Source organism: Euleptes europaea, chromosome 11 (assembly GCF_029931775.1).
Source record: "Euleptes europaea isolate rEulEur1 chromosome 11, rEulEur1.hap1, whole genome shotgun sequence".
NCBI lineage: Eukaryota > Metazoa > Chordata > Lepidosauria > Squamata > Sphaerodactylidae > Euleptes > Euleptes europaea.
Window position 1 is genome coordinate 79,970,297 of NC_079322.1, and position 21,703 is coordinate 79,991,999.

The window sequence follows — 21,703 nt, forward strand, 5'->3', positions numbered from 1 at the left end:
ACCTCCAGGTACTAGCTGGAGATCTCCTGCTATTATAACTGTTCTCCAGCCGATAGAGATCAGTTCACCTGGAGAAAATGGCCACTTTGGCAATTGGACTCTATAGCATTGAAGCCCCTCCCCTCCTCAAACCCTGCCCTCCTCAGGCTCTGCCCCAAAACCTCCCACCAGTGGCGAAGAGGGACCCCACTGCCCGTGGCAGTGGTAGAAATTGCAGGCAAACTGCACAGCCCTTCCGAAGACCAAGTGCCTCTGGCGCCTTTTCTTTTGAAATGAAAGCCCGAAGCAAGAGGACTTCCCGGCTCCTCCGTACATTTGCCCCTGCCTCCTGCCCGCAGAAGCCAAACTCACACCTGGCGGCCCCCGGCCTTGTGGAAACCAAGGCAGACCTTTTGGGTGGGGGCTGCTTGGGTGCCGTTGCTGCTCTTTCCACATTGCCTCATGCTGTGTGGCCATTTTATTTTGATCTCGTTCATAACATGCTACTGTGTGTTTTTATGCAGTCTGTAAAGGCATGAAGTGGGGCGTGTCGACCCCCCCACCACCTTGCGCTCCAGGGATCGTCCTGCCTCTGCCAGGCAGCTCCGGTGCCCTTGCTTCTGGGGGCTGGGAAAGCCTCTTCTGGGCCGTTGCTGCCCACGGCCTCCCTTCAGGCTCTTTTCTGCCCTCCCACCTGTCTCCATTGAGGGCCCCTAATCCTCCGTGTAGGACAGCTGTGAGCAGAAATGTCCCAAGTCCCTTTGTAGCCCTCCTATGCAGCTTCCCGCTCTGGGCACGAAGGGGGGCTCACTGGTGCCAGGACAGGGTGGTGAGAATTACAACTGATCTCTAGGTGACATAGATCTGTTCCCCTGGAGAAAGCAGCTGCTTTGGAGGGCAGACGCTGATGGTACCATACGCCAAGGAGGGCCACACCCTCCCCAGCCCCACCCACAAATCTTCCAACCTAGAGTGGGCACCTCCATGCCCACCTCCTGGCTACTGTCCCAGTTTCTTTCTTGGCACCTGCCTCTCCGCCTGTCCACGCCCCCCCCATCTCTCTCTCTCTGGGCCCCTGCCGCCTCCCCCCCCCAAGAGTCCTTTCCGATTAGGCGGAGCTAGCTCCTAGGCATCTGGAACTGCCCTGGGGCCCCAAGCAGGTCCACCCCCAGCCCCACAAAGACTCCGCCCCCTTCTCTTCTCCGGACAGGAGCTTGCAGCCAAAATGTGGATCTTGCAGCCGCAAGCAGCCTGCGCCACCCCACCTCGCAGTAGCCCTCCTGGCCCCACTGCCAGTGGGGCTGGCTAGCCTCCCAGAGCAGAAGAAAGCAGCCCCGCCCCAGTCTGGCATCTCAGCAGTCAATCCCCAACCGAGGCTTCAGGCCCAACCCTGGGCCACCCAAGGCCAGCAGACGGCTCCTCCTGGCCCAGCCTGGCCTCTCTCCCTCTGGTGCCCCCTCCAGATGCAGCTGGAGAGCTGAGCAGCTCTGGCCTCTCCCGGGAGGGGGCCAGCCTTTGGCTGTGGGGGCAGACACCCCGAGCCTTGGTGGTGCAGGAAAGCTGCCAGGACTCCTCTACCACCTTGACCCTGGATCACGAGCAGCAGCAGGAGGGCAAAAGAGAGCACTGGCGGGGTGGGGGGAGTGCACACACAGGCACACACACCCCAGCTCAGGCCTGGATGCGCATTCATACACGCTGGACCCTGTGAGGCCGGGGGGAGCCTGGAACTTGTCCTCACATCGCATTCTCTCTTTCACACAGACAGACAGAGGCATGATTGGCAGGTCCCCATTTATGCTGCAGCCAAGAGCAGGCCGCATTTCACGCCCCCGCCCTGCCTCCCTCCCTCAGTCCTATTTCTTCTTCTTCTTGTCTTTCCCTTTGGACTCAGCGGCCTTCCGTTTCTCCTCCTCGACCAGCAGCTTCTTCTTGCCCAGGGGAGTCTTGGTGTACCAGTCCTGTGGAAAGAATGCCAGAGGTCTGCCCTGGGCCAGTGGGGGCACCTGGATGGAAGGGCACGGGCGCACTGACCAGGCAGCAGGCAGAGCCCAAGTGGGGTGGAGGTGGAGGAGGAGGAGACGATGCAGGGGAAGCCCAGCAGGGCCTTCAAGGGATGACCCTCCCTGCCCCCCCACCCACATGGCCAGCTAGATGGGAAGCCAGGCAGGGAGCAGACCAGGGAGGGTGGGGTCAGCCAGGGCAAGGGAGGGGGGCCTCCCCCAGGGGGGCTGGTGGGTGTTTAAAGCACCACAAAGGCCGTTTGAGGACACGCAGCGACCTTGTCTTTCTTTGTGGATCTTAGAAGCCTCCAAGCCCATGAAGTGGCTTCATCCTGAACCAGCCCACACCCTGGTCCATCACGGCCAGTCTTGTCTGCCCAGAACGGCAGCGGCTCTCCAGGGTCTCAGGCGGAGGAGGATGGCCTTTCCCATCAGCTCCTGCCTCGTCCTTACTACAGAGGCTGGGGGTTGAATGGGGGGGGGGCTTCTGCATGACACCCCCCCTTTTACACCTGCGGTATACTGTGCCACCACTGTGCCGGTGTGCTACAGCGGTGCAGCTGTGTGGCGGCCCTGCACCGGCGTAGACCCTGCGCCTGCATTGGTGCCTCTAAGGCAGGCGTAAGGGCTGTTTACGAGGGCGTTGGGGCCCATGTCACCCCCTAAAGCCTCTCCCCCCCCCCCCATAGCTCTGCAAATCTCTGCTTGTGCAAAACAGACTCTTTTCAAGTATGGAAATAAAACAGGAAATCAAGTATTCCAATTTGTATCAGAAAAGCGAGTTGTAAAAATATTAAGATCAGAAACTGATCTGGAGAGACGTTACTATCTCCCTTCTCAAGTAAAAGAAGAAATTAAAATTTCTGTTAAACTCTCTATGCAGCACAGGCACCTAAGAACATAAGAAAGGTCCTGCTGGGTCAGACCCAGGCCCATCCGGTCCAGCAGTCTGTTCACATGGTGGCCAACCAGGGGCCACTAGGAAGCCCACAAGCAAGGCGACTGCAGCAGCATTTATCCTGCCCATGCTCCACAGCACCTAATATAACAGGCCTGCCCCTCTGATACTGGAGATGGTGAAGAGATTTTAAAAAAGTCTTAGTACTAATCCAATACCAACACTAACCAGTGTTACATCCCAGAGTTATAACAGTGGTTCGGGGGCTGGTCTTGGATAGGGGGCGGCGGCTGTGGGCTCAGGCCTGGCCCCGGCCTTGTGTTCTGTTGCCTGCCAGCTCCAGCTGGGCTCTCCTGATGTTCTCACACGCCTGTGGAGGGGCATTCTGTACCCCAGACCAGCCCTGGGAAGAAAGGGCCCTCCCCCCGGCTCCACCCCCCCCCAGGCCCAAGCAGAGCGTGAGGGAGAGGGCAGAGTGGGCACCTGGAGCATTGCCTCCTCCTCTGGGTAGATGGGCTCCGCCCGGGCCAACATCTGCAGGAACTCGCTGGCAACCAGTGGCCTCTTGGGCAGCTGCAGGAGCCGCCTCTCACTGAGCACCGCCTGCACCGCCCGCGCCAGCCGACCCTGGCTGTAGCCATCCGACACCTTGGCCAGAGCACTGAGGTCCAGGGAGTCTGTCAGCACGCCACCCTGTTTCTGGATGAGCCGCTGCCAGGCCACTGTTGGCGGGGGGGGGGGAGAGGAGGGGTGAGGCTCTTGCCGACTCAGCCCCCCCCCCCAGGTCTGGACAGCCACTGACTCACACCCTCCTTCCTGTCACTCCTGGCTGCGTATCGAGTGGCCCCATTGCCAGGCACACGACAGAAAGGCAATGCTGGACTAAGGGGGGGGGCGGAACTGGCTGGTGGCATCCTGACTAGTTTCAGGGGGTTGGGTGGGGGAGGGGGAGTCCAGGAGAATATATATAAGAAAGAAAGAAAGAGAGAAGAGAGAGAGAGAGAGAGAGAGAGAGAGAGAGAGAGAGAGAGAGAGAGAGAGAGAGAGAGAGCCCCCCAATAAGTCCTTTACACCAGACTAGAAATGGGAACTCCTGGGGAAGATTTGGGGGAGGTTGTGTATTTCTATTTTTCAATAGAAAGACTGGGAAAATTTGGGGAATACTTTTGCTGGAGAGAGCTGAGGCTGCCCTGGAGAGAGCTGAGGCTCCTTACCTTAGGCACAACCTCCCCCCCCCCCCACAGCTGAAAGCAGAGGTGCTACTGCCAGGCAATGGGGTTGGGGTGGGGAATCACCGGTCTCCCACCAGGGCTGTTCCAAGGACCAAAGCCCCTTCCCCAAGGCCTGCTCAGTTCAGGCCCAGCCTGGCGCCCCTCCCCTGGAACTGGGGGCTTCTTCCGGGACAGATTTATTCCCTGCTCAAAGGGCAGACAGGTGAGTTGTCAGCGGCAGGGCCCCCTCACTGGAGAGGCAGCAGAAGGCCAGAGAGCCCAACGGTTGGCTGCCTCTCCCCCCCTCCCTGAGGGCTCGCCCGTGCCCTTGCCCCTCACCGTAGCGGGAGGCGTAGTCCGGCCGGGGGACGAGCAGGATCCGCTCGTAGGCCTTGCAGAGAGCCTTGATGTCCGCCAAGTAGGGCCTGCTGGAGGCGCCCATCAGCAGCACTCGGTCTGCGGCCGTCAGCAGACTCAGGGCCTTCAGCAGGTCCTTCTTCAGACGCTTGGGGTCCAGCTGTGGGGGGCAGTGGTCAGTGGGGCCCTGCAGCTCTGGACTGAACAGCCCTCCCCCTCCCTTCTGCTGATCTCAGGCCCATGTGGCCATTTCCTCCAGGGGAGTGGGTCGTGCTTGTCTGGAGATCAGTCGGGATTCCAGGCCCTGCTGGGGGGGGGGGTCAGCCACTCAACTTCCTCTGTCCAAGGTTGCTGGCATTATGGTGAGCTGATGCCTACAGGGGAGCAGGACCCCACCCCACCTCATTTTTTGTCATTGGGAACCCTTCCAAATTCAGTGCTCCCACTCTCATCCTACGCTTGACCTGTGGGGCTGCCACCTGCCTCTTTAAGACTGCCCTCTACCTTTGGCCTGTCTGCCACCAGCTCCCAGTGGCAGCAGCAGCACACACACACCCCACCACCACACTGACCTCCTTCTCCTCTTTAGGAACTTTCTTGTAAAAAGTCTTCTCAGCATTCCCTACCCAGAGGACAGAAGGCTGAAAGGCGTGGGCTACCTTCACAGGGGGGGGGGGGGGAGAGAGACAGACAGACAGACAGAGAGAAAGGTGCTCCAGCAGCCGACCTCTGCAATCAAGGCTGGTTCCGTGAAGCACGGCCAAAGTCTGAGGCCGCCGCTGGGCCTGGCCTGCTGTGTTGTTGGGGTGGAAGTCCGGGAACCCACTTGTGGGCACCATACCCCCCCGCAGCAGATTGCAGCTGCGTAGAGGGAGGATCTATTACCACCTAGGGAAGAGGGGCACACAACCATTAAATCAGAGACTCTTAAATTATGTACACATCTCTGAGCCCAGACCAATTTTCTGGTGTTTAGAAATGAACCCCCCAATGAAATGTAAATGTAGTTGACAACAGAAGTCTGTATGTACAACAGTATACCATGTGCATGCCCCACATACGAAAATGCAGCAACCAACGACAACCATGTCTTGCTTTGATATAAGGAACTGTTCTGGGAAGGGGTCTTGTTTATTAAAGGTAAAGGTCCCCTGTGCAAGCACCGGGTCATTCCTGACCCATGGGGTGACGTCACATCCCGACGTTTACTAGGCAGACTGTGTTTACGGGGTGGTTTGCCAGTGCCTTCCCCAGTCATCTCCTCTTTACCCCCAGCAAGCTGGATCCTCATTTTATCAACCTCGGAAGGATGGAAGGCTGAGTCAACCCTGAGCCGGCTACCTGAAACCAACTTCCATTGGGATCAAGCTCAGGTCGTGAGCAGAGCTTGGACTGCAGTACTGCAGCTTAACACTCTGCGCCACGGGGCTCTTCTTGTTTATTAACTGTACTAAAACAGTTACAGCCCACCTTTCAGCCTGACTCCAACTTGAAAGCCTTCCCAGCAGGTGCTGCCCAGACCCTTCCACCTGAAAATCCCTGGTGAGATGGAGGCTCCCCCTCCCAACACACCACCAGGCTCAGCCTGGCTCTTCTGAGGGGCTGCTCTTCCTGTGTGGCGCTTATTCTGCCCTCCCGGAATTTAAGTCCATGGTCTCTCGCCTTGCCCTCTGGGGCGGCAGGAAAGAACATCTTCCCCTCTGGGAGAGAGCGAGAGAATGCAAGAGATCCTACCAGATCTTGAGCATGCCTGGCTAGGAAAGCCAGCCATCACTTGACCCATCCCCCCTTTTTCTGTTCCAGCTTGGATTGTGGGTCACGTAAAGTAGGAGAGCAAAAACACCCCCAAGGCCCACACCGGCACGTTTGAAAACAGGGCTGCTGACCTTCCAGTTCCTTCATGGCATCCAAGCGCACCAGAAGAGCCACGGTATCAACCCCATCCTTGGCAGAAGGGTAGTGTACTCTTACCTGCAGCCGAAGGTGAGAACTTCTCCTCAGGTTGTGCTTGAAGGCAGCACCACCAGGGCATTGTGGGAAATTCTCACAAGGGCGACTTCCCCTCTTTATGAACCTGGTTCGTGTTTGGAAGAAGGGCAGCCAGCCAGGAGCCCCTCAGAGAAATATTTCTGTTTGTTTCTGTCGTTCAGTTATACAGCCTCTGGGACTCCAGGCCAACGGCACAACTACCAACAGTCCCGTCAGAGCAGTACAAATGGAAGTGTGGCAGAGAAACAGAAACATCACTCAGTGAGCAGAGGGAAACCAGTGGAGTGGAGCAGAGGCAGCTCTGGACCTTGGTACTTAATGTGGGACAAGGTAAAAAAAATTACCCTGCTGGGAAAATGCTGCTGTTTCTGGGTACATTTGGACCTGGGCACTCTTGTGCTTATAAGAAGAAAACAATACATTGTCATAAATTTCCCACTGGGGATGTTGTGAAGATTGTATGACCCGCCGCCACCAGTGGCTGATGCTGTTGGTACATCTGAGCACGTGGGTTGGGCCTAGTTTTTGTTCTGTGTTCTGAGGGCATCGACTATTTAACTGTTGTAACTGTCCTAAGGTCTATGCTGGAGACCACTTGGAAACCTTGTATTAAAGTGGGCTCCTTCGAGAAGCCTGTTCCAATATCTCATGCCAGCCCGCCAGGGACAATGTCGTAAAAAGAGAAAGCCACTAACTGTTGAGGTTTGCTCCTGGGGTAAGTAATGACCCCTTAGGACCAGGCCCAATGAATTGCTCACAAGCTGACACATGTCATTCAGCAGCTTTCCCTAGACATCTCCCTCAAAAACAACAACAACAACAACAACAACAACGCTGATTATTGTCGAAGGCTTTCACGGTCAGAGTTCATTGGTTCTTGTAGGTTATCTGGGCTGTGTGACCGTGGTCTTGGTATTTTCTTTCCTGATGTTTCGCCAGCAGGTGTGGCTGGCATCTTCAGAGGAGTAACACTGAAGGACAGTGTCTCTTAGTATCAAGTGTGTAGGAAGAGTAATATATAGTCAGAAGGGGGTTGGGTTTGAGCTGAGTCATTGTCCTGCAAAAAGTATCAAAGGTAATGTGCTAATCATTGTCCTGTAAGTATCAAGATAATGTGCTAATGAGGGTGTGGTATGTTAATATGGAACCACTGTATCCTGAAGTGATCTGTTAATGTGTGAAATCCAAAGCTAATCCGCATGGATTAGCCATGCGATTTCACACATTAACAGATCAGGATACAATGGTTCCATATTAACATACCACACCCTCATTAGCACATTTCCGAAAGAGATTTGCTGCTGAGAGATTTTCCTGACCTCGAAGGGTTACAGATTCGTGTTCCAGCCGTCTCAACGAAAGACCGATGGAATTGAGCTTTTGAAAGATAATTATAATGCTTGGAAAAAGAGAATAGAAGTGGCGATGAAGTCGGAAGGTTTAACAAAATACCTTCAAGAAAATCCTCCAACCCCGCCCAGCAACGATTGGCTCTGGGGGGGATGGAAAAGCACAGGACCTTATCCTGACTAATGTAACTGACTCTGTTCTTTGTGAATTGCGTGATACACAGACAGCTAAAGAAATGATGAAAATCATTGATGGGATGTTTACCAAGAGGGGTTGGCCCTACTTCTTAGTCTTGAGAAGAAAATTGGACTCTTTTAAAGTACAGAGATGGACAGAATATTAGAGAGCATATTTACCAACCTAAAGAGTTGCTTGCACAAACTGAGATGGCAGGAATGCCGGTTACTGAAACAGAGAAGTTATGTACCTTGTTTATAAGCTTGCCGGAATGGTGCATTCCACTTGTTGGGCAACTAGAACGTAAGCCTGATTTAACTTTTAAAGAAGCATGTCATGAAGTTACTATGGAAATTGTGAGAAAGGGGATGTGGAATGACCAGCCTTTGTCAGAAGAAGTTGCTTACAAACTGACAGTGAGGGACCGCCATGTTGCACAAAGGCCCCCTTCTCCAAATTTTGGAACAAAGACGAGTCACGAGGGACGAAGGGAGGGGCTGAGCAGAGCGGGAAATGGTCAATTTGAAAGGAGTCGTTTTGACGCGTGAGCAAGGAGCCCCTCCCCCCAGATGGGATCAGAAATTCAACAGTTGTTTGTTTTGGCTGTTCCGAAAAAGGCCACAAGGTGTCAGAATGTCCTAACAAGCGTGATTCAGGGCCAGATGGCCACCGCAAGGATAAGGATTTTTATGAACGAAAATATGATGAGAAGCCCAGACATTTCAACTACTCAATTGGGGGAGGACCCTCTGAAAGCTCATGTTTTATCCTTGATTCTGGTTCAACTGTGCACATCTCTAACCGAAGAGATTTCTTTTACCACATTAGAATATGTTTTCCCACGAGAGGTCATTACGGGAAATGGAGCAAGGGTCATTGCAAGGCAAAGAGGTTATGGTTTTTTGATTTGTCAGCTGCAAGATGGTGAGATGTGTGAATTTCCATTGAAAAATGTCATATATACCTGATTTTTCACATAATGTAGTTTCTTGGAGTAAGCTTGCTGAAGAAGGTTATGAATCTCATTCCAAGGGAACTAGATGTACAATTTCATTGAATGGGAAACCTTGTATGATTACTGAACAACGCAATGGGTTACCGATTGTTCAAGAGGAACAAGATGCATTTTCATACAAAAGCCAAGAGGATGAATTGCATGAAGTGTGTAATGATATTCCCCAAGATGAAGTTAATTTGGGAAAATGCTGTGGAAAAACAGAGTGCTCAACACTATGGCATCGGCGCCTCAGTCATGCCAATCTTCAAGCGCTTAAGGAGATGGCAAGGGGAAACCTAACCCAAGATTTTGTTTTTAGACTGTGATTCTGAAACTAACTGTGTTTGTTGCATCAGGTCCAAAGCAGTGAACAGACCTTTTCCAAAGAATAGTGAAAGGAAGACGACAGCTCCACTTCAGCTCATTCATAGTGACTTATGTGGCGCTCTGCCACCAACACTGGGTAATTTCAAATATTTCCTTACCCTGATTGATGACTATTCACGTTATATTGTTGTGTATTTGCTTTCTGAGAAATCTCAGGTCTTTGACAAGCTGAGAGAGTATGCAGCCATTGTGCAGAACAAGTATGGACGGAAGATACAGGTTCTTCGGTCGGATTCAGGTGGGGAGTACATCTCTAAGACAATGCAACAGTTCCTGAAGGACGAAGGCATTCAGCATCAAACGACAGTGCCGTATAATCCATCTCAGAACGGTGTAGCAGAGAGATGCAACCGGACGCTAGTTGAAATGGTAAGGTGCATGCTTAAAGACGCACATCTTCCACACAGCTACTGGGGAGAGGCTGTCATGGCAGCAGCATACACCAGAAATAGATTGCCCACAAAGGCAACAGGGAGAACTCCTTATGAACTATGGCATGGACATAAGCCAAGTGTGCAGCATCTGCATGTTTTGGCAGCAAGGCCTATGCCCATGTTCCAAACGAGAAACACAGTAAACTAGATGACACTGCACGAGGGAATTTTTGTTGGCTATTCAGCTAAAAGCAAGGGTTACAGAATAATAGACCCAACCACTAAAAGAATTTCTGTTAGTAGAGCAGTTTACTTTGATGAGAGCCAAGCCCCGCCAGCTTCAGAGGGGGATAAGGCTGAAGTAAATAGCTAACTCAAATACCCTGGTGACATCTGCCCCAGAGAGGAAGAAGCTGAGGAGCCTGTGGGGAACCCAGAAGAGGAAGAGGGCACAGATTTCCATCCAGAGGGGGATGCTGAACCAGAAGTGCCTGATGAACAGGAGGAGACCACAGAGCCTGCGATGAGGAGATCTGAACACACAAACAGAGGTGTGCCACCGCTGAGATTCTCCTACCTCGCAAGAACGGCGGAAGAATTCGAACCAACTTGATAGAGTGAGTCAAGTTACACCGAGAGGGGGTGTTGGAAACCGGGCTCTCCCTAACGGTGTCACTTGCCTCCACACTCAAAGGGGGGGGGGAACTGACCAGATAGTCAGATAGATAGATGGGAGGTTGTTAGCAGTTGAACCTCTCCCCTCATTTCCTGCCCTTTGATGTTTAGAGCTATATTGTCAGGGACAATATCCTCTTCTCTCTCTTCCCTTTCACCCTTCTTCGATGCAAGTCGCATAGAGCTGGGCTCTTCGTGAGCTCAGGCCTTCCCACTCCAAAGATGGAGTGGAAGGCAGGTAACTTCTATATCTAAGGAATTAGCTAGATAGATTAGGATAGGGGACCCTGTATGTCCTTTCCTATCCAAAGAGTATTTCCACAATAAATGTATTTAGTTTGAATAGAGCAAACAACTGCTCTCTCTTTATTTTCATACACGCACGCATGAGTCAGCTCCCGCTGTTTGCTAAGCTTAAGGCACTCTGCTAAATATTAGGAATACGCAACTATGCACATTCCAAAATGGATAACTTACAAGAACCAACAATGCTGATTGTTCAGCATCTCTTGAGCTGACCTCAGACCCAGAGCTGATTTCCATGGTCTACATGTCCCCCCTTCGTTGCCAAAGGCCATGGTGGGCCTGGGTTTCACCCCGGGGCCCCCCCTCACCTGATCCCACTCCCCACCCATTCCTGACCAGCCACCTGTGCCTCCCTCCTGGATAGGCCCACACCTTGAAGACCAGGTGGATCAACATCTGGAGGCCACTCTTGCCTGGATATTTCCCTGCCAGGTTGTCTGGAGAGAGGTCAAAGAGATTGGCACCCGTCTCCGTGCACACGGCGTGGACCAACATCTTTTTCCCCGTGCCCGCTGGGCCCACCAGAAGGATGGACCTCACCAGGGGTGCCAACTCATGCACAGTTGGAGAGCCTGCAGGGGGGGAGGGGAGGAAACAAGAGAGAGCAGAATGGGTCCTCAGCAGGAAAGAAGTCAGTGCTTCGGAGAAAGGGCCCCGAGTAACACCAGGGAGGGTGAGGGTAGGGTGGGGTCGGGCGCCGATGCCAGTGGGGGGTCTTACCAAGAGGCAAGATGGCATACAAAGCGATGTTCTGACGCACGTCTAGCGTAGAAGGGGTTGGTTCAATTTCTGCTTGGCGTAAGGTGGTGCCCAAGTAGCAGAAGTCTCCTGGGGGAAAGGAGCCACGAGAGGGGGAGGGGGTTTACCTATCTGCCACATCAGTGGCTCAAGCCACAAGTCCTACATCCCTGGCAGGAGGACTGGGCAGGCTGCAAGCGGTAAGGCCCCCGGCCACGATATTCGACCGGACCCTCTCCGTGGTCCTCTCCAGCACTGTCACTCGACAACTCACTTTGGCGAGCAACGGGACTGTGTAGACAGACAGCGGCTCATGGGCCAGGGTTTCTTTGTTCACGTCATTTATAGCCCCACTTCACCGCAACTTCAGTGGTCCTCAACAGTCTCCATTTTATCCTCACAACATCCCTGCTGTGTGGGGCGTGGGTGCTGGGCCCAAAGGCTCCCAGCAAGCTTCCGAGGCAGAGGGGAGATCTGCGCCCAGGTCTCCCAGACGCCAGCCCAACCCTCTGACCTCCACGCCACGCAGGCTGGTCCCACAAACAATACACTCAGGACAGAGGAAAAAAACGACATGTTCAAACCAGGTATAATTAGTGGGTGGGCTTCATAGAATCATAGAGTTAGAAGGGACCTCCAGGGTCATCTAGTCCAACCCGTCTGACATCTACTAGCTTACATGGCTTTCCACAGTGGCAGAACAAAGTTATGGAGGAAAGGTTGGCCAAAGGCCACAAGCCACGGCAGCCAGAGAGGAGCTCCCCAAACCCAGAGGCAGCAGCACAACTTGGCAGTTGCCAGGAGGAAGGAACATGCAACGGCCACCTTCCTTCAGCCAACCCCTCCCGAGGCACTGGACTGGCTGCCCCCAGAGGCAAGACGTGGCCGGGAGGGGCTCTGGTCGGTCCCACACGCCATGCCGTTCTTCCTGGCCTGCTCTGCAGGGGGCTCCCTTTGACATGAGTTGCCTGCAAGGGCTGGGGCTGCTCTGCTGTCTATGCAGCCCCTGGCACAGCCGCCATGGTTCCAGGCTACAACCCCCCCCCCGAGTGCCCTCAATGGCTGGGGGGGGGTCACTCACCGGAGTAGTCAGACAACTGCACTTTGGGGGGCTTGATAATGATGCCCTGCAGCACCAGCTCTTCGTAGAGAGAGTCGATGGTCCTGGGGGGGGCAGGGAGGGCAGGGAGAGCGGAGTCACCCTAGAGCAGGACCCGACCCCCGAAATACCCCCAATGGTCACTGCTTACCCAGGAAGGGGAAGGTTCAGCAGCAAGAAAGGGTGGGGCAGGAGGGTGGGGGGGACCCCTACTCCGGCCTGGGAATGCCGCCAAAGGCCACCCAGCAGGGACAGGCTGGCACTGGGGCCCTCAGCCGGATAACTACCCTACACTACGGTGTTTGTGTGTGTGTGACACTGTGGCCTCCCATAGCCAAAGAGCCCCCTCTGCCACCCCAGCAAAAACTGCAGGCAGTCACCTAACAGGAAGTGTGTTTCAGGCAGGTGGCCAAGTGAGTCCACAGTGTGTGCATGTGTGTAAAGTGCCACCGAGTCGCAGCTGACATGATGGCGCCAGGAGTGCAAAGGGAGAAGCAGCGGTTGTTTTGCCCTGGCCTTCCTCTGCACAGCCTTCCTTCGTGATCCACCCATCCCAGGGCTGACCCTGCCGGCTTTCAAGACCTGACAAGATCCAGCTACGCCAGGCTGCCTCCCTTCCCCGGCCCATAGCAAGAGAAGCAACACTGAGCCCAGGAGAGCCTTCCGGACCAACCAAAATCCCCAGCGTATAAACGAGTGCCAGTCAAAGGGCACACCAGGAATTGTTTCCATTCGAGTCCAGGAGCCCCTGAGAGGCCCACAAGGTTTTCAGGGTCTGAGTTCTTGGGAGTTGAAGTCAGCTCCCTTCCACAGACGTGGTGGGACCGGAGAAGGTGGGAGGGGGCAGTGGGGAAGAATGCTGGCAAAGGATGCAGAAGTACCGTGCAGATTCTCATCAGCTGGATCAGAGCTTCGTGCCTGACAAAGGGAGCTCCGACTCTCCAGACCCCAGACCCCGAAACACTTACTGGTCTCAAATGCTGCTGGACCCAAATCTAACTGCTCTACTGCAGTAGTAGAAAAGGGCAAGAGTCCAGTAGCACCTTAAAGACTAACAAAAATATTTTCTGGTAGGGTATGAGCTTTCGTGAGCCACAGCTCACTTCTTCAGATACGCTCTACTGCAGACCGACACGGGCTCTGCCCTCTGACGCCCCCAAAAATCTGACTCCTGAATGCTTCTATACTGGCAAATGTTGTTGGTCTTTAAGGTGTGCCTGAACTCAAACACTGTTTGAAACAAATATGACTCGTCCCAAGCGACGGTCCTGCCTCCACAGCACCACCCTACAGAGGTGCCTGCTCCCAGCTCAGCAGGGTAACAACAGTCATCGTTCAGGGTAGGCAGGAGGGATTTTTTTTGGGAGGGGGAAGAGTACCTGTCAGGTGTCAGATCTTTCTCCTTGCTGCCTTTCTTCCCTTTTTTCTGCTCCAAGCAAACCAAAGAAAATCTTTTTTGCAACCTTCCGAGCGAGGGCAGGAGGGAAGGATCCCCCCCCCCCGCCAGGCTCGGGTTCTCTGGAGGCGGCCTTCGAGACAGGCCACTTGCTCTCGGGACTCAACTGGGGCTGTTGCAGTCCCTGGCCCCACGAGTTCCCCTCACCTTGGCACTCGTTTTGGCCTTGGGGGGCTTCCCGGCTTTGCTGTCTTCCTGGTCCACAGCCAATCTCAGATGCCGCAGTTCCTGGCGCATCAACTCATCCACCTGGGGGGGGGGGGACACACACACACAAAGCATTCCAGTAGTGCTGTCCCCTCAGGCCTCTCCAGGCCCTCCCCCAGAAAAGCACCTGCCCCCCCCACTTGCCATCCCCCCACCTGCAGCCGTATCTCTGCCGCCACTTCTTTCTGCTTCTCGGCCTTGATGAGCTCTGCTTCGTAGCGCTGTTCAAAGTTGATCACCTCGTCTTGGTTGCTCCACAAAGCTGGGCAAGGGGCGGGGGGTGGTCTGGTGTCATTTCCAATATCACCCCCCTGGCTGGATGTCCTCCAGCAGGGCCAAAGAAACAGGCTGTGTGGGTGGCGAGGGCATGCCAGCCAGATCCCAAGACTGGACGTGGTGTGGGCTCCCGTGGGATGTCACCTCTGGCCCTGTGCCCGCAGCATACTTGGCATGGCTTCTCTGCCCGGCATCTGGTCTGGCCAGAGCCCCGGGGCCATCCTTGTGGCACGGTGCTCCTGGCAGCCCCCCAGCAGGCGAAAGGCAGGCCTGCTCAGCACCTTCTGCCCCTCACCTGTGTACTCCTTGAAGCCTTGGTCGATGGCTGCCAAAAACTTGGAGGGGGAGAGCTTCAGTCCTTCATCTTCCTCCTGTGAAGAAGCTCCAACCCTGCGCATTCACTTGGAGGCCAGGCCCACCTCCTCTCAAGAACCTGCCCCCTCGCTCCCCGGGGCTCTCCATCACCGCACCAGGGAGGGTCTCCTCCAGGCACGGCACAGATGATGGCCAAAAGCCTTTGCCAGCGTGCCGCCCTCACCCACAAGGGGCCTGAGAGGCAGGAGAGGACATTTTGTTTTAATGGCCTTCTCAGTTTCCTTTAATGTCAGCCAGTCTTAGTGAATTAAATGCATCCTAGTTTCAAGCAGGAGCCTCTGGCCTAAAACCCTGACCCAAAGGGTTCCTGGCCCTGGGTGTCCTTGCAGGGCGGATGCCTGCCCAGGGGCCCTCAGCTTTGTCACGCTGCGCCAGCCACTCCCACTCTCTCCTGGGGGCCAAGAGGGAGGGGGGAGGGAGGGGTGCTCTCTCCTCTTTCCCTCCTCTCATCTGAATCGGGCTTATTGGTTGCCATCTCCTGCCCTGGAGAAAAGAGCTCATGTGACCTCAATGACGGCAGTTTTCTGCTTGGTGGATAAAGGGAAGCAACGGCGTTCTTGGCCAGGTGCTAATACGGATGTGGGCCCAGGGGGCCACCTGCCCTCTCGCCGAAGTGGCCTGGGCTGGACAGGAAGTGGAGGGGGGGGCTCTCACCGATTTCTTCTCCTTCTCTTTCTTCTTCTCCTCCTCCTTTCCTTTCTCCTTCTCCTTGGGTTTCTCCTTCCCCTTCTTCTTTTCCACCTGGGTCTCCGCCAGGTCCAGCTCAGCCTTCACCTGGTAAGAGGAGAGGGTTACTGGGGGGCAGTTTGGGGACACCCCCCTGACCTGTCCGCCGGGTCCTATACCTCCTCGGGGGTCTTTTGGGCGAAGAGGATGCTGGAGCCCCCAATCGCCTCCTCCGGGAAGTCAGGGAAGCGTCCGGTCAGGTCCCTGGAGAAAAGAGAAGGTGGGCTGTCCGGGGGGCTGGGCGGCCTCTCCCCGCCGGTCCCGCGGCCGGTGGGGGGCGCCAGGCGCCGCGGCCGCTCACCGGCACTCGATGAACCACTGGCGAAGCTGGGCTTTCATCTCCTCGCGCATGCTCGGTCCCTCCACCTCGTAGACGGTGTCATGGATACTGTCCACAGCCTCCTGGTACTCGGCCTCGTAGTCCGCCTGGCGCATCCGCCGGAACTCTTCTCCCAGCTGCGCCCGAATGATGGCCGGGGAGGCGCCCGCCAGCTGTGGCTCCAGGGCCTGCGGGGGAGGCCGAGAGGGGCGGCGTGGCGGGGGGGGGGCGGCCGCCAGAGGCCCTCCGCCCCCGGGGGCTGCGGGTGGGGGTGCGCGCGAGGCCGTGGGGGGGGGGCAGGCCATTAGGAGAACCGGCGCCGGGAGGGAGGGCGGGCGGCGAAATGAGCCCGTAATGAGTTCGGAAGATGCCGGCGCGGCGCTTCCCTGCCCAGCAGCGCCCGCCCGCCCGCCGCAGCCACTTTCCCGCCTCATTGGCCCCCAAATGGATTTTAAATATCATTCCGAGGACGCAATTATTTAAAACGCTGAACTAAACACTCGCTAATGGCCACGAGGAGGCGGCGGCGGCGGCGGCGAGGCCCCCGGGGGAGGGCGGGGCGAAGGGGCCGCCCCCGGCTGGCCGGCAGGAGCAGAGGCCGCGCTCCGTCGGGCGGCTGGGCGTGCGGGCGGGGAGAAGGCGGGCGCGGCTCTGCCGGGACGCGGAGGCGCCCGGAGCCGAGGCCGGGGGGGGGGAGGCGGCTGCGGCGGGCGGACGTGTCCTGCCGGCCGCCGGCCCCGCTCGCCCCGTCGGGGCTGCCTCTCCCGAGCCCGGCCCCTCTGGCGCCCGGGTGCAGCCCACCCCCGCGGAGGAGCGGCCCCAGCGTCCGCCTCTTACCATGCCGATGAAGGCCATCTCCTGCAGCCGATCTTGCTGGGTGAGCCGCCGCTGCAGGCAGCCTTTCCACACCTGGGGGGTGGGAGGGAGAGAGGCGGGTCGGCCGGGCTGGTGGGGCTTCGCAGAGCGCTCCGGGCCAGAAAAGGCCCCCGGGAGGACCGGCGGGCGGGCCTGGAGGCCGGCGGCGATGAGCAAGGGCCCGCCCTCGCCCCCCCTTCCCGCCGATCTCTCCCGTGCCAGCCAGGAAAGGGGCCTTTGGTGCCGCTCGGGGCCCTCAGCCGCAGGAACTTCGCCCCCCGACCCGTGTCCCCAGCGTTCCCGGTGCCCATTCTCCCCCTTGGGTGGGTCGGTGGGTGGGGAAGCCCCCGCCTTCCTTCCGCCCCAGCCGAACTCTGCGCGATTTCAGACAGGGGAACCGCCGTCGAGGCTCTTTTGCTGGAGAACCAGCCAGCAGCAGCAGGACAGAGCTCTTCTCCCCACTCCCCCCGGCGTCTGAGGGAGGCGGGTGGGCCTTTGGAGGCCCTTGTGGGGGCAAGGAAAGGGAAGGGTCGCGGAAGGCAGGAAGACAAGAATCCTGCCGTCGGTTTTCCCTGTGGAGCGCGTGGAAGGGCGCTTGAAGAACCCCTCTCAGGTGGAGGAGACCAGGCGCCCCCCTCCACCCCCACACACAGGGGACTACCCCTCTGCCAAACAGGACAGTCGCTTGCCCAGAAAATCGGCCTCTGGACGAATGACTGGAAAATAGCAAATGCCCCCTCCCCAGTTATTAAAAAAGGGGTCCGAAAGGGATCCAGGAAGCTACTGCCCCTCCTGTCTAAACATCTGGCCCAGGTAAATTAGTAAAAAGGAGGCAGCATTTGGGAAGCCCCCCCCCCCGCCTGTTTTGGTTTGCCCTCCAGGGGAGCCAGTTGGCCGCTGAGTGAGAGAGGGTGCTGGACCGGATGGACCCTCAGGGGCCTGGCCCAGCAGGGCTCCTCTGAGGTTCTTCTCGGCGGCGGGGGGAGGCCTCGGCCTCTGTGCCCGGTTGTTGGCCCCCCAGAGGGACTGGTTGGCCACCCTGGGAGACGGGGTGCTGGAGCAGACAGACCCTCACGGGCCAGATCCAGCAGGGCTCCTCTGAGGTTCCTGCGTTCAGTTTTGGTGTCAGCCATGTTTCCCTTTAATCTTTGTAAATAGCAGCAGCAGCAGCAATAACAACAATAATGTCATGCACTGTCGATTTTTCTCTCTCGCTGGGACTCCAGGCGGATTACAAGTAAGATATATATATATAAAAACCTTTCCGTAAGGTCACAACATTTCTAGTCCGAGCAAAGGCGGCCAGTGGCAGAGGGGCGTGGCTGGCAGGTGAGGGCGGATGTCACAGGTGGGGGCCAGCACTGGTTGCAGGCGTTGTGCTGTTCTCACTGTAATCCGCCTGGAGTCCCAGCGAGAGAGGCGGTTTGTCAAGGAAGGAAGGGAAAGCACCTTTCTGCCGCCCCTTTCCAATCAGGTGCAGATCCAGGGTGGTCCCTCTCGCCCCCCCCCCGTCTTGTCTCCTCCCTCAATTGGTAGCTGGGCTGTTTTTGTGGTGGTTTGGACCCAGAGCTCTCCCGGGGAGCAGGGGCTGGAGGGGCGTGGAGGGTGGTCTTTGCTTGAGCCTCAAGGGAGACCGAGCCCCCAGGCTGCTCCGTGGCCGGCGACGGCTCTGGCGGCCTGCCCGCCCTGCCTAGGGATGCCCCTATCCGCCAAGCAGGCGCGCCGCTGCAGCCGGAGCGCGGCCGGACCCTGAGCGCATGCTGCGGGGGCCCTTGCGCCGAGGTCCCGGCGCTTCCGACCCGGCTGGGATCCTGTCCTGCGCCAGGCCCGGGCGGGCGCCTTTCCCGCGGAGCCAGGGCGCCCCCTCTCGGGCTGCGGCGGGGAGCCAGGCCCAGGTGCGGCGCGCCGGGGGGGGAGGGGAGAGCCGCGCCCGCCCCGCCCCGCCGGGCCCCGCCCTCACCTTCTGGATGCAGACGGCGGCCTGGGCCCGGTTGGGCTCCCGCGAGCCGCCCTCGCGCGCCTTCCGCTCGCGCTCCTCGTCCCGCCGGATCTCGCGCATGAAGCGAGCCCGCAGGCGCCCCTGCCGCATCCGCTCGGCCATCTGGATCAGGCGCACCGCCTCCTCGCGCGGCATCGACGGCCGCAGCGCCTGTCAGCCGCAGGGCAGCCCGGTCAGCGCCGGGCCTGCAGCGGCCCCCCGACTCGGCCCCCGAGGAGCGCCGAAGCAGGCGAGGCCGCCCCCGGCCCCCCGGCCCCCCGGCGCGGCCACTCACCGCGGCCGTCTTGCTGGGCGCCACCCGCGCCAGGATCTCGGCCAGCACCTCCCGGCGCTCCTGCAGCGCTTTGGCCCGCTCGTGCAGGAAGTAGCGGGGGATGGGCACCTCCAAGTCGGCCTGGGGAGGGGAGGGAGCGCCCGCTCAGACCCCCTTGCCCACCACGCCCGCGCTGCCGCCTGGGCCCCGTCGTCGGCAGCTTCGGAGGGCAGCGAGGCCCGCCCGGCCCCCCCGCTGAGCTCCCGCCCCGCAGCTGCAGGGATTTCCCGCCCCCGATCCGGTTCGCGAGAGGCCTGCTTTGGGGAGGGGGTCCAGCCGCGGGGAGGCGATGGCAGGAGCCGCCCCCTCCTCGGGGGAAGGGCTCCCCGGGCTCCCGAGGCCCGCTGTGCCGGCCGGCGGTGGTGGTGGGGGGTGGGGGGTGGGGGGCACCGACCGGGCCGAGGCGCAGCTCGTGCAGGACGTGGTCCATGTAGTGGTACTCGGAGAGCTGGAGCGCCACCAGCTCGTGCTTGAGCTCCAGCAGGCGGCCCAGCACGCCGTCGAGCAGGCGGCGCAGCACGGGGCGCTTCTGGGGCTGGACGCCCTGGTCGTAGCAGGCCTCGAGGCGGCGCGCCGTCTGCAGGTAGCGCACGAAGAGGGTGGCCAGCGTGTGCCAGAAGAGCGCCGCGTTGCGCTCCGCCTTGCGCGGCTCGGCCGGCAGCTCCTGCGCCAGCAGCTCCGCCAGCGCCCCCCGCGACTCCCGCCACAGCTGCTCGTAGGTGCTGCGGGGGCCAAGAAAGAGGCGGCCCAGGTCAGGGGCGAAGGAGGCGAGAGAGAGAGAGAGAGGGCGCGCCCCCCGCCCCCTCTCGGGCCGGGCCGGAAGAGGAGCAGCCTGCCGCCACCTGGGGCAGAGCCCGGCCCGCTGGCAGGGGAGGCGTTGCGTGCCCACGTGCGCCTTAGTCAAGGCGGGGGGCTGGCCCGGCCCAGGGTGGGGGCCAACTCTGCTTGGGCCAGGGGCATCCGGAGGCGACCCCTTTCGCCCACCTGCTGGCCATGATGCCGCCGCCGCTCGCTTCCCCCAAGCGGGTGCGGCAGGCGCGAAGGTCCCTGGCGGGGGCAGCCTGGGCCCCGCCCTCCATTGTCCCCGGCAATTCCCACAGAGACCAGAGAACGCGGCGCTGGGGGGTGGGGGTGGGGGTCGTCCCGTCTGCCTCTCGCCCAGGAGTAGGAGAGCCCGGCCAGACCCAGGGCGGCTCAGCCGCGCTCCATGACTGGGCCTGGAGGGCTGCGGCCCGCCCCTCGGGCAGCTTCCTCTCCCGCCCCCCCTGGTTCGGGAGCAGGTGGGAGAGCGACAGCGGCCGGGTGCCGCGGTGTCACCGTCGAGGAAGGCTGGGGGTGGAGCCAAGCCCTGGGGACCGGCAGAAGCCCCCAGGCTTCTAGCGAGAGCGACTGGTTGAAGCTGAGCTGCCCAGTAGGGGCAGTGGCAGCTTTGATCGGGTCTAGCTGGCGTGCGCCCCGTCGGGGGGGGGGGGCCTTTCGGGTAGAGCCGGGCCACCTTCCCCCAGCCAGCGACCCGGGCCACAGGAGAGCCGAGCATGGAAGAGCAGCCCCCCCCCAAGGAGGCTCCCCTGCCAGCAGCCTTCGGCCAGGGCCCAGCATCCTCCTGGGGAAGCCAGCGCCGCCCAGGTGCTCCTCCTGGTATCTGGAGCCGGGGTGGGGCCTCCTTCCCCATCCCCAGGAACTCTCCCGCCCACCCTGCGGGGAAGCGAAGCCAGCCACAGGCCCCTGCTGCTGGAAGACGGACACTCTCAGGCCCAGCTTCCCCCCCCAAGCAGGGAAGCGCCCCCCTTTGACTGGCCTACCTGGAGCCCCCCCCCCCAGCCATGCTTAGAAGCAGGGGGTTTGGCTGGGGCCGAACCAGCTAGGGGAAAAGCGGGAACAGTGCCCCCTCCCAAGAGTCCCTCCTGGGCCCTGGCCAAAGCCACTCCAGAGAGACCCCCTGGAGTGTTGGCTGCTCTTCATGTCAGGGAGGAAGGAAGGGACTTGTAAGCTCTAGCCCTGCGGCGAACCCATAAACAGATTTCAGCAGACAGCAAATCCAGGCAACCAGTTTTATTGGTTAGAATCGACAGGTTTCAGAAGCCATATTCAAAAGGACATTAGTAAGGGGCAAAGGCAAGGTGCACAGCATATATGGAAAAGCAAAAGGAGATAACTGGTAACCTAGGCAATCCCCCTCCCAGAGGCAGGAAGGAGCACTTGGCGAGTCCCACAGTATGAGAATCTATGAAGACTAAACACAGGGCACAGACTGGCCTTCGACAGAACAACACAACAGCACCCGGGAGCAGCACAATCGCACTACTGCATACCATCCTCATGGCTTGCTCCTGGCATTCTGCCCCCCTAAAGACCCCCTTCACCCTCCCACTGTGGATCTGTGAAGGTAGGCTGCATGAAATTCTTGTACTAAGCGGGGGGCAGAGACATCACTGGCGCGCACCCATTCATCCTGGGCAGGACTAAAATGTTTCCAGCGGATCAGGTACTGAAGGGCACCGTAGCGAACGCAAGAATCCAGTATTTTAGCCACTTCAAAATGCTTCTCCCCCACCCCCACCATTTCAGGCACTTCAGGTTGTGGTTCAGGATGCCATTTTTGGGAAGGAACAAACGGTTTTAAAAGACTGACATGGA

The 21,703-nt window shown here is 58.5% G+C and overlaps 1 protein-coding gene across 1 annotated transcript; it reads right to left on the minus strand.

Annotated features, from left to right (window-relative positions):
• Positions 1 to 1,835: 1,835 nt before the first annotated feature.
• Positions 1,836 to 20,061, minus strand: IQCA1L (IQ motif containing with AAA domain 1 like). The gene is made up of 19 exons (XM_056857195.1): positions 20,051 to 20,061; positions 19,461 to 19,788; positions 19,028 to 19,147; positions 18,715 to 18,903; positions 16,737 to 16,808; positions 15,882 to 16,087; positions 15,700 to 15,784; positions 15,509 to 15,628; positions 14,775 to 14,850; positions 14,359 to 14,465; positions 14,144 to 14,245; positions 13,920 to 13,966; positions 12,523 to 12,605; positions 11,424 to 11,531; positions 11,076 to 11,275; positions 5,021 to 5,107; positions 4,431 to 4,608; positions 3,364 to 3,602; positions 1,836 to 1,940 (listed from the first exon to the last, which is right to left on the minus strand). Exons 1-19 carry the CDS (start codon positions 20,059 to 20,061, stop codon positions 1,836 to 1,838), a joined length of 2,463 nt encoding a protein of 820 aa, XP_056713173.1.
• Between the last annotated feature and the right edge of the window lie 1,642 nt (positions 20,062 to 21,703).